The 13,041-nt window shown below is 43.8% G+C and overlaps 1 protein-coding gene across 1 annotated transcript in view; it reads right to left on the reverse strand.

Annotated features, from left to right (window-relative positions):
- The window catches only part of ints1 (integrator complex subunit 1), a 101,165-nt gene that overhangs the window by 85,577 nt on the left and 2,547 nt on the right, over positions 1–13,041 (reverse strand). Inside the window, exons 4-7 of the mRNA XM_078239863.1 lie at positions 9,340–9,536; positions 8,263–8,400; positions 907–1,066; positions 415–524 (exon numbers count right to left, since the gene is read on the reverse strand). Coding sequence (XP_078095989.1) covers positions 415–524; positions 907–1,066; positions 8,263–8,400; positions 9,340–9,536 — 605 coding nt within the window. The remainder of the gene's footprint in view (positions 1–414; positions 525–906; positions 1,067–8,262; positions 8,401–9,339; positions 9,537–13,041) is intronic.

Here is a 13,041-nt window from a genome sequence, read left to right on the forward strand (position 1 = left end):
AATTAATTCTCTAAATCCAGGCACTCAAAGGCATTCTCCAGACTTTGGAAAACTGAAAATTACAGACAGCCCATAAAAGTCATACCAGTCTCATTTCTCGACTCTTGTACATTTTCACATCCCAATCACAGCCTAGGTCCCAATCTGGGACTCTTCTCCTTTTTATGGGTAGTGCACGCAGCAAAATAACCTTTATAGACTCATTTCATCAGTTAAACGTGCCCCTCAGGCTAGGGAATAACAGGACCTGCTGCTCAAAGTGTATTTCTGTCACTGGGCTTCAGCAATTCACTTTTGATACCAAACTACAAAACATTTCAGAACCTCAGGCTTCAGGCCCTATTCCAGCATGGTCCTCATCCCCTGCTGCCTGTACCTTGCCATGGTCACCAAAGAATAACACAAATGCTCTTACCTGGGCATCACCTGGCCCGATTCCACATCTGGACTTAGTTTCTCTTCTGCAATAAGCAGCTCGGTCTGATTATCATCATCATCAGGTGTAGAAGGGTGTGGACTCCCACCTGCAGGACAGTGTAAGGAGAGTGGCTGCCACTATACATTGCACAACTTAGAGATAATAAATAATAAATCCAATCAGCAATTCAGGAGAAAATTCTTTGCCCAGATAGTAGTTAGAATATGGAACTTGTTATTGAGTATTTGAGATGAATAACATAGATATATTTCCGGGGAAAAGTAAAGTAAAAGTTTAAAGTAAAGTTTTAAAGTTTATTTATTAGTCACAAGTAGGCTTACATTAACACTGCAATGAAGTTAGCTGAGCAGATAAAACTGTCAGATTCTGATGGAGTTGTTGCATTTTTTCTATTTTTAATTGATTACTGGTTATTCCTTCCTTCCCCATGGCATTTACAATCTTGTCTCCGGTCTTGCAGTTCTCACCTGCGCTGAGATCGCCGCCAATCTTGCCCCCGTCTGCCTGAAGCAGCATGCTTTTTGGGGGCATCTTTGTGCCAAAAGCAGTTTGAATGTTCTCAACAAACGTTTTACACTGGGGACTGTCCACCCAGATACGTTCCCCAAGTGAGTCCTCAATGTACACCTGCAAAAGAAAAGAGGCAGCAAATGCTGAACTGTTGCTTCCAAAAACTTAGCCAATGAGAGAAAACACATTGCAGTAAAGGTTTGGATGCGGCAGGATAGTGATTGTATTCCTGGACTTGTGTTCCAGGGAGCTGCACTAACGATCTGGAGACACATGTTCAAATCCCAGAAGCTGGGGAATTTCAACACAATTAATTAGTTAATTCTGCAATCTCAATAACAGTGACCTTGAAATAACTGGATTGTCATAACATTCCACATGGTTCTTCAAGGAAAACAAAGTGTCATCTTCATCCAATTTGGTCATACTAAGCTTTGAGGTACTGATGGATACAGATAAGTGTAATCCTCAAGTTAAGGTGCTAAATTGGGGGAAGGCTAATTACAACAATATTAGGCAGGAACTGAAGAATATAGGTTGGGGGCAGATGTTTGAGGGCAAATCAACATCTGGCATGTGGGAGGCTTTCAAGTGCAAGTTGATAGGGATTCAGGACTGGCACATTCCTGTAAGGATGAAGAATAAGTATGGCAAGTTTTGGGAACCTTGGATAACAAGAGATATTGTGAGCCTAGTTAAAGAGAAAAAGGAAGCATTTGTCAAAGCTAGGAGGCTGGGAACACTTGAAGCAAGTATGGAATACAAGGAAAGTAGAAAGTCACTAAGCAAGGAGTAAGAAGGGCTAAAAGGGGTCATGAAAAAGCACTGGCCAGCAAGATTAAGGAAAATCCCAAGGCTTTTTATACATATATAAAGAGCAAGAGGGTAGCCAGGGAGAGGGTTGGCCCACTCAAGGACAAGGGAGGGAATCTATGCGTGGAGCCAGAGGAAATGGGCGAGGTATTAAATGAGTACTTTGCGTCAGTATTCACCAAAGAGAAGGACTTGGTGGATGATGAGTCTGGGAAAGGATGTGTAGATAGCTTGAGATCAAAAAGAGAAGGCATTGGGGTTCTTGAGAAACATTAAGGTAGACAAGTCCCCAGGGCCTGATGGGATATACCCCAGAATACTGAGAGAGGCAAGGAGGAAATTGCTGGGGCCTTGAGAAAAATCTTTGTACCCTCACTGGCTACAGGGGAGGTCCCAGAGGATTGGAGAATAGCCAACGTTGTTCCTTTGTTTAAGAAGGGTAGCAAGAATAATCCAGATAATTACAGGCCGGTGAGCCTTACATCAGTGGTAGGGAAATTATTGGAGAGGATTCTCCAAGACAGGATTTATTCCCACTTGGAAATAAGTGGACGTATTAGTGAGAGGCAACATGGTTTTGTGAAGGGGAGGTCGTGTCTCATGAACTTAATCGAGTTTTTCAAGGAAGTGACAAAGATGATTGATGAGGGTAGGGCAGTAGATGTTGTCTACATGGACTTCAGTAAGGCCTTTGACAAGGCCCCTCATGGCAGACTGGTGCAGAAGGTGAAGTCGCATGGGATCAGAGGTGAGCTGGCAAGGTGGATACAAAACTGGCTCGGTCAAAGAAGACAGAGGGTAGCAGTGGAAGGGTGCGTTTCTGAGTGGAGGACTGTGACAAGTGGTGTTCCTCAGGGATCAGTGCTGGGACCTTTGCTGTTTGTAATATACATAAATGATTTGGAGGAAAATGTAACTGGATTGATTAGTAAGTTTGCGGACGACACAAAGGTTGGTGGATTTGCGGATAGCGATGAGGACCACCAGAGGATACAGATCAGTTGGAGATTTGGGCGGAGAGATGGCAGATGGAGTTTAATCCAGACAAATGTGAGGTAATGCATTTTGGAAGGTCTAATACAGATAGGAAATGTACAGTAAATGGCAAAATCCTTAGGAGTATTGATAGGCAAAGGGATCTGGGTGTACAGGTACACAGGTCACTGAAAGTTGCAATGCAGGAGGAGAAGGTAGTCAAGAAGGCATACGGCATGCTTGCCTTCATCGGCCGGGGTATTGAGTTTAAAAATTGGCAAGTCATGTTGCAGCTTTATAGGACCTTAGTGAGGCCGCACTTAGAATATAGTGTTCAATTCTGGTCGCCACACCACCAGAAGGATGTGGAGGCTTTGGAGAGGGTACAGAAAAGATTTACCAGGATGTTGCCTGGTATAGAGGGCATTAGCTATGAGGAGAGGTTGGAGAAACTTGGTTTGTTCTCACTGGAGCGATGGAAGTTGAGGGGAGACCTGATAGAAGTCTACAAGATTATGAGAGGCATGGACAGAGTGGATAGTCAGAAACTTTTTCCCAGGGTGGAAGAGTCAATTACTAGGGGGCATAGGTTTAAGGTGCAAGGGGCAAGGTTTAAAGGAGATGTACAAGGCAGATTTTTTACACAGAGAGTAGTGAGTGCCTGGAACTCGTTGCTGGGGGAGGTAGTGGAAGCGGATACGGTAGTGACTTGTCTTGACAAGTGCATGAATAGAATGGGATTATGGTCCCCAGAAGGGTAGGGGGTTTTAATTAAGTCGGGCAGCATGGTCGGTGCAGGCTTGGAGGGCCGAAGGGCATGTTCCTGTGCTATAATTTTCTTTGTTCTTTGTTCTTAATGCAACTGACTCTAACTGCCCTCTGAAACAATCTAGCAAGCCACTCCACTGTATCAATTATTTATGTTGACTATGTTGAGAATAAAACTGGGCCGACTAGCAGACATCAACCTCGGCAACCAACATGGCCAAGGCACACCCTGTCCAGTCAAATGTGAAGTCCTCCCCACTAAAATCTGGAAACTTCTGTTAAAATTGGAAGAGCTTTCCCACAGACTAGTCAAGCAACAGACTACACATTACATATGAATTACATACGGGCGTATTCAACTTTTAAATGAGACATGTGTTTCTATACATGGAAATACAAGCCAAAGACAGTTGAGGACATAAATTCTGAGAAATCCCTGTGTGGGTGAAATGAAGAGAAAAAATGGAATATCACAATAGGTATTTCAAAGAAAGAAGCCAAGCAAAAGTGAACTGGCATCTCCTGTGGAGATAATGGAAGCTGATTATCATCTCAACAGGATGTATGTCCTGTAAGCCATGCCCCAGAGCTGTTTTTTGGGTTTTCCCCTCCCAGGAATACACAAGGATCTGTCATTAAAAAAAAGCTACAAAACTTGGTGTGTGAACTAGTGCTGGGTGTGTGTGTGTTGTATCACATAAGCAAGAAAAGACACAGTAGTCATCCCTGTCCTGGCAGTAAAAGTCTTGCTCTCTTTCTGATTGTTGAAGCAAGCCAAGTCAGTAAAACCACAGCTGAAAAGGAAGCAGGGCAACTTTTCAGCTACCCTGAAATCTCAAAACTAAACTATTCAACTGCTGACGTCAGCTCTACTGGAACAAATCTCAAAACAGCCTCAATGTATTCCTCACGAACAAGTCAAAGATTGATTAGTATATCTTGTTTTTAAACTTACTTTTGGACTGTGCATGTGTTTTATTATTTCCCTTGCGTTTAGTATCTAATAAACTCACTCTTTCTTTAACTCAAGAAAGCCTGGCTAAATGGGCTCCTTTTAAGACATTAAAAGGCACGGTAGCACAGTGGTTAGCACTGCTGCTTCACAGCTCCAGGGTCCCGGGTTCGATTCCCGGCTCGGGTCACTGTCTGTGTGGAGTTTGCACATTCTCCTCGTGTCTGCGTGGGTTTCCTCCGGATGCTCTGGTTTCCTCCCACAGTCCAAAGATGTGCGGGTTAGGTTGATTGGCCAGGTTAAAAATTGCCCCTTAGAGTCCTGGGATGTGTAGGTAAGAGGGATTAGCGGGTAAATATGTGGGGGTAGGGCCTGGGTGGGATTGTGGTCGGTGCAGACTCGATGGGCCGAATGGCCTCCTTCTGCACTGTAGGATTTCTATGATAATACATTAGAACTGGGAAAGGTATCTGCAAGGGAAGGGATCCCTTTGAAGTAATCTTGCTGTGATCAACCAAGGGGGTTGAATAAAGAAAGGGAGTCAGTTCATCCCTCCTCACCCAGGGGCATAACAATTTGGGATATCCCGTCCAGAATTTAACAAATTGGGGCTCATGCCAAGACAGTTCCCACAGAGGGTAACAAATTTGGGGACCTTGACCGGAGACTGATCGTAACACGACCTGTCCCAGATATATCTACCAATGACAGCAATGGTAGGAGTGGCCATCACAGTCTTTGTGGAGACAAGTCCCGATCTTCAATCATCTACCATCGTGTTCTGTAGCACCATCACCAACTTGGAACTCGGGATCATAGAAGCAGTAGCAGGCCATTTAGCCTCCAAGCCTGTTCTGTATTTTAATTAGGTCGTGGCTGAATTCCATATACCCGATTTTGCCCCATAAACCTTAATACCTTTGGTTAACAAAAATCTTCAAAGATGTGCAGGTTAGGTGGATTGGCCATGCTAAATTGCCCCTTAGTGTCCCAAGATGTGTAGGTCAGATGGGATTAGCCACGATAAATGTGTGGGATTACAGACAGAGTTCCAAATTTCTACCTTTTGTGTTTCCTAATTACACTTCTGAACCACCTGGCTCAGATTTTTAGATTAATTCTCTCAGTCCCAGACTCCCCAACCAGTAGAAATAATTTCTCCCTATCTACCTTATCTGTTCCCGTTAATATCCTAAAAACCAGAATTAAATCAGTCCATACCCTTCTAAATTTTAGGGAATACAATCCAAGTTTGTGTCATTTGTCCTCATAATTTAAGTCTCGAGTCCAGGCATAATTCTGGTAAATCCTTGCTGCACTCCCTCCACGGTCAGTGCATCTTGGCTAAGGTGTGATACCCAGAACTGCTCACAGTACTCCAGGTGTGGTCTAACTATTCTGAAACAAGTCTAAAGCCTTATATTCTAGTCCATTAGATAGACAGGGCAGGATTCCATTAACCATTTCCATTATTTGCTGCCTGTTTGTGACGTTTTAATGTCGGTATCTAGACTCCCAAGTCTCTTTGGATCTCCATTGTTTCTTGCTTTTCATCATTAAGAAAGTACTCAGTTTTATCTTTTCTGAATCCAAAGTACAGAATCATAGAATCCCTACAGTGCAAAAAGAGGCCATTTGGGCTATCGACTCTGCACCGACCACGATCCCACACAGGTCCTATCCACATAACCCCACATATTTACCCTGCTAAACCCCTGACACTGGGGTCAATTTAGCATGGCCAATCAACCTAACCCGCACATCTTTCGGACTGTGGGAGGAAACCGGAGCACCCGGAGGAAACCCACGCAGACATGGGGAGAATGTGCAGACTCCACACAGACAGTGGCCCAAGGCTGGAATTGAACCCGGGTCCCTGTGAGGCAGCAGTGCTAACCACTGTGCCACCATGCTGCCCCATAGGTGGCCAGTTTTACTTGATGTACCTAAATTCCTCTGTAATGTTACACTTACAATCTTCGTGTCATCAGCAGATCTGCGCATTTGCTTTTCTGTCTCACTGAGCGTCATTAATACTGTGAATGATTGAGGGCCCAACACAATGCCTTACGAGAGACCACAAGTGGAATTAAGGCCACGATCAGATCAGCTAGGATCTTTTAAAAGGGTGGAGCAGGCGCAAGCGGCTGAATGGCCTATTGCTGCTCCTGATTCTTGTGCTCTTTTGCTCCCCCAGATTCAGGACCCTGGCAGCGGAAGTTCCATCCACTAGGAGCTGCCGTGTAATCAGAGGCCAACAGTTCCTCAGGGCCGTCAGTGCCACTGGGAACAGTGGCACCATCCAGAATTCCAGGATTGCTGAGGGGCCCCAGGTCAAACGTGTGTGACAGCAGGATGGGGGGTCATTGTTTGTTTATTTATTTGTCACAGTAGGCTTACATTCACACTGCAATGAAGTTAATGTGAAAATCTCCTAGTCACCACACTCCGGCACCTGTTCAGGTACACTGAGGGAGAATTTAGCATGCACCTAACCAGCACAACTTTGGACTATGGGAGGAAACCGGAGCACCTGGAGAAAACCCACGCAGACACAGGGAGAATGTGCAGACTTCACACAGACAGTGACCCAAACCGGGAATCGAACCCAGGTCCCTGGCGCTGTGAGGCAGCAGAGCTAACCACTGTGCCACCCTGCCACCCCTGGAGGGGTGAGGCTGTCAGAGACAAGGGCAAGAGATGGTGTTGGTGTTCCCCCTCATTACTGGGTCTCTTGATCTGCCACTGAACACCTGTAAAGCGCGACTCCCTGCCCACAAATACTCCACTACCCCAGAAAGCACTGCCAAGCCCAACAGGGTTTACTGGGCGGCCTTTGGGAAACAGGAGAAAGACATGTGGCTCTTATTTAATCCCTGATCTACCAGTGAATTGTGGTGGGCTCAGGGGTAATCAGTGACAATTGGTTTCTTATGGAGCCTAATTAACAGCCTGCCACCGCAGTCAGGAACCATGCATCAGCCTCTTCCACCCTTGAACTCAACCAGGAAGGTTCTGCCATCGTTGGGTCCTCTCAAAAAGGTTAAGTGGACTCAGCTGCCATGGTTCCTGTTGAAATAGAACATAGAAAAAATACAGCACAAACAGGCCCTTCGGCCCACAAGCTGCGCCGGTCATGTCCCTACCTACCTCGGCTTATATATAGGCTTACCTATAACTCTCAATCCTATTAAGTTCCATGTACTCATCCAGAAGTCTCTTAAAAGACCCTATCGAGTTTGCCTCCACCACCACTGACGGCAGCCGATTCCACTCACCCACCACCCTCTAAGTGAAAAACCTACCCCTGACATCTCCTCTGCACCTACTCCCCAGCACCTTAAACCTGTGTCCTCTCGTAGCAGCCATTTCAGCCCTGGGAAAAAGCCTCCAAGAATCCACCCGATCTATACCTCTCAACATCTTGTACACCTCTATCAGGTCACCTCTCATCCTTCGTTTCTCCAAGGAGAAAAGACTGAGATCCCTCAACCTATTCTCATAAGGCATGCCAACCAATCCAGGCAACATCCTTGTAAATCTTCTCTGCACCCTTTCAATAATTTCCACATCCCTCCTGTAATGAGGCGACCAGAACGGAGCACAGTACTCCAAGTGGGGTCTGACGAGGGTCTTATAAATGGGCTGGATTAAATTCTGCCCCAAACCTCAAACCATTTATGAAGGATCAAAGTGGGAGAAAGTAAAAAGAACAGATTCCACTACTGTTGTGACACAGCTGTGTATTCAGGAGACAATCCAATGTCACCACCACCAATATTAAATTTACTCTCCTTTGTTGTACCTTGACGAAGATTTCAGGCCAGTTCTCATCTTCCTCGTAAGCTGCCATGAGGAGGTTACAGGCAAGTACAGACACCAAGCTGTTCCCTTTGGCTTTGAAATTAATGGAGGCATCGCGTCGAAGCAGGCTGCACAAGGCCTAGTGGAAACATGATATTAAAGACATGTCAATAAAACTTGGGCAATGCTCCTTTCATTCTAATCTTCTTTCCATTCCTCTCCTGAAGAAGAGCTTTAGTATCCACTAAAATAGCAGAGAATGTAGAGGGAACATACAGGTCTTTCAGTCCAACTGATCTATGCAATTGTTTACACTTAAGAGCATCCTCCCCCCTACCTCCTTCATTATACCTAGCTGCCAGATAGCTTTTCCATTCCTATTCCCCTCACTATTTTCCCTATAAAAGCATCCACACTAGTATTCCAAACAGTCCGTAATGACTGCGTGGCAAAATGTGGCACCCAGTATATATCATCGATTAGAAAGGTGCCAGATTGGATTCATCATCTGCTCTTGGCCAGCTCCATCGAGTGGGTATTTCCTTGAAAGAGGCATTATGTGCAGTAAACTGAACTGTTCCTTTTCATAAAAAGGGACTAAATCATTTCAGTTACGGTTAACTCTTTCACCTCAACTAAAACAGAAGAACCAGAGGATGTAGCTTGCACTCGTAAAAAGTTAAATTCAAAACTAGTCTGCCAGCAAGTGAATGATCAGCTATGTAACAGGTTCCCTCGGGAGTATATTGTATTGATTTATTCAAATGCAAATTAGACAGATTTAATCTAGGAAACAATATTTTTGGAACACAGTATATGAGTCATTTGAAACATGATGTGTGGAGTGTGCTGCACGCTTACGAGCAACAGGTGACTTTGGGGCTATGATTCCCAAAATTCTCCACCACAGGGGTTTTCCTCACTTCACATCTGAACGGATGGAGATCGATTGTGGTGGCTCGTCAAGAATTCAATCATTGTATCAGGATGGTTGAAGGCAAATTAGATGGAGTTGATCTTATTTTCTTCAGCAGTTCCTCTCGTTACTCCAGAATAATCCATACCCACCAATGCTTACCTCGATGACACCCTCTGTTGCAAAGATGTTCGGTTTGATTTTGGCCAAGTACATCAGGCTGAGAAACAGCGTGGTGTCTGGCTTCACTCGGTTCAGCTTCATCTGTTTCACTGCTCCGCACAGCAACCCCTCGATACAGTCATCATTTCCATCCAGTTCTGCAGCCTCTATTTCATCCAGCAGCGTCGCTGGGGGAACTGTAGCAAAAGTAACTCAAAATCACTCACTCTTCTTAACCAAACTGTTTTAGATAAATCCAGAATTGCACCCCGTGGCGAGAGATGGGTGCCTTTCATTCCACGTTTGCAAGATTTTGTGGCCCAGCCTCAGTCAGCTAACTGAGCTATACAGCCAGGAGGCATTGAATTCCTGGATATTCAGCTCAGGTCATGGGACAGCACTGCAGAGTGGAAACCAAGGTCGGGATTACTTGGTTCTTCTCTCCAGCTAGATCTTCCCATCCCACCGAAGGCAACTCCCTGCAGCAGGTTCCCCGGCAGCAGGGTAAACAAGCCATACAAAACATCCTGGACTTTAACGGGACTGGAAGATCCGGCTGGCGGCCAATGGCGAGCTGCCTCTGCTGCTGGAAAACACATCGAGGGGAGACTGGAAAATACCTGCCCAATGGGCTGGCAGCAGCTAAAGAAGCAGGGGATTAAACCAGAGAGCTTGCTGGTTTATAAGATTCAATTACTGTACATAATGAATCCAATGATCCATCAGAAGAGATCTACATTTAAAAAGCAATTACAAGTGATCGTAAGGGTGAACATTCCTATTTTTCATCAACTGCAACACGGTTTTCAAATGCCTACATTACAATAGTGACTACACTTTCATTGACTGTGAAGTGCTCTGAGGTGTACAGGGGTCATGAAAAGGACTAAAGAAATGCAAATCTTTCTTTCACTCAAAAGGAAAAACATTCAGGGTTAGAGAGAAGTGGATCTAATTAGCAGCTCTTTCAGAGGGTCAGCATAGGCGCGATGGGCCAAGTGGTCGCCTTCTGTACTGTAAGATTCTATGATTCAAAAAAACTCTGCAGATCAATTGTCCTTACAAACCAGTGGAGCATTTGACAGTGTTACTGCCTAGCACTGAATCATGGATTATTATTCAAATTCATTGATTAATATTGTAATCTTTAATCCATTACTGTGAATGTTACCATATATCATGGGTACCCAACACAATGTGTGCATTGGGGAAAAATAAAACAAAACTTGTCCCACAACAGACATCACCTTATAAATTGTAAAACTGAATGGATAAATGGCATTTAACGTGTCTCAAGTTTAGATAATAAATGACTTCAATGCCACTCCAGACATATTTATCACCTAAATGGATCACTACATAGGAAGTGTTTGTGATTACAATGTAAATTGTTTCTTTTTTATAAATAGAGCAGCCTTGCTAAAGACCAAAATCCAAACCTTGGGAGACCATCAAAATTCAAAAGAGCATTCATAAAATCACGGAATGGGTCCAGCACAGGCGGAGACCATTCGGCCTGTTGTGTTCATGCTGGTTCTCAACTAGAGCAATTTAGCTACAGTTAGATCCATCCCTAGCTTTGCCCTGTAGCCCTGCAAGTTAATTTTCTCTTCGGGTGCTTATTCAATTCTCTTCTGAAAGTCACAATCGAAACTGCCTCTACCACCTCTTCAGGCAGTGCATTCCAGATCCTAACCATTCACTGCGTAAAAACGTTCTCCCTTATGTTGCCTTTGGGTTTTCAAACAATCATTTTAAAATCTATATTCTTTGATTCTTGACCCTTCTGCCAATGGAAACAGTTTCTCGCTCCATCTACTCTGTGTATACCCCTCAAGATTTTGAACACCTCTATCCAACTTTTTTCCCTGGAGAATAACTGCAGTTTCTCCAATCTATCCAAATATCTGAATTCCCTCGTCCCTGGAACCATTCTCATAAATCTTTTCTGCACCATCTCCAAACTTTCATAATCTTCCCAAAATTCTGTACCCAAAATTGGACACAACACTGCAATTGAGGCCAAACCAGTGTTTTATTTTTTTTAAATCACCATAACTTCCTTGCTTTAGTATCTATGCCTATATCTATCAAGTCCTTTTAATCATTTGATCACCATGCCTTGCCATTTTCATTTGATTTATGCACATATACCCTAGGTCCTTCTGTTCCTGCACCCCCTTCCAAATTCTGGGTCGTCTGCAAATTTTAAAATTGTGTCCTGCACACCCAGATCTAAGTCATTTACACAGATCAAGAAAAACACTGGTTTAGTACCAACTCTTGGGGAATCCCACTATATACCTTCCTCCAGTTCAAAAACTACCTTTCATCACTACCCTCTGATTCCCATCAGTAGCCAACTTTGTGTCCTTGCTGCCACTGTCCCTTTTATTCCATGAATTTCAACTGACAAGTTTATTATGTGATGCCTTATCAAACATTTTTGGAAATCTACACACAACATGAATAACATTAACTAACTTGATCAAGTTCTTTGATGAGGGTAAGCACGATTTGCTTTTAACAAATCTATGTTGGCTTTCCTCAATTAATCGGCACTTGGCCAAGACTATTAATTTTGCCCTGGATTATCATTTCTGAAAGCATTCCTACCACCGAGATTAAACTGACTGGCTTGTAGTTACTGAGTTTACCCTTACACATGTCTTTGAACAAGGGTGTAATATTTGCAATTCTCCAGTCCCCATGCTTAACTACCATAAGTGGCCATTCCCTGCACAATTTCCACCTTTACTTGTTTCAGCATCCTTGGATACATCATCTGTTCCTGGTGTCAAATCAAATTCAAGTACAGCCAACCTTTCTGTGCCTCTGCTTTATCAATTTTAAACCTATCTGATTTCTCAATCACCATCTCTTTCATTATGGCTTTGGTCGCAACCTCTTCTTTGATAAAGATAGATGCAAAGTACTCAGTTAGGACCTCAGCCTTATCAGCCTCAGCCTCTGATCCTTTTCTGGACCCTAGTCAGTGCCACCACTCCTCTTACTACCTTTTTACTATTTATATGCCTCCAGAAGACTTTTGGACCCCCTGTTGTCAGCTGTCAGACTCTTCTCACACTCCCATTGTACCTCTTATTCCATTTTTCACTTCCCCTCTGACCATTTTCAATACAGCCTGGTCCTCCCTTGCACTATTAACCTGAGATCTACTATACATAGCCTTTTTCTGCTTTTTCTTACTCTCTGTCTCATGGCATTCAGAGAGCCCTTTCCCTCTTGTGGAATGTATCTCAAATATACCTGAACCACCTCCTCCTCAAAAACAAAAACTTAAATCAACTTGAACCAAGCAGTGATCACTTTGTCAAGTTTAGATTTCAAAACTTGAAAGATTGCCTGAAGAAATTTCTGTTTGCCATCCTGTGGATGAAATATTAAACCAAGGCCCTGTGTACCCTCTCAGATACACATAAAAGATTCCCTGCACTATTTCAAATAGCAGGAAAGTTCTCTTAGTGTCCCGCACAACAGTCATTTACAGTTAGCATCCATAAAACTTTGAGGACATTCTCTCATTGGTCATTGTGGGAACTTGGCTGACTGTTTCCTGTACAGAAACAGTGACTTTCGAACATTCTTTAGTTATTGTAAAGTGCTTTGAAGCATCTTGAGCTTGTGAAAGACATGAAGTAAATGCAAGTTCTTTCTGTTTAGAAATTCTGGAAATGTTTG

Source organism: Mustelus asterias, chromosome 23, assembly GCF_964213995.1.
Source record: "Mustelus asterias chromosome 23, sMusAst1.hap1.1, whole genome shotgun sequence".
NCBI lineage: Eukaryota > Metazoa > Chordata > Chondrichthyes > Carcharhiniformes > Triakidae > Mustelus > Mustelus asterias.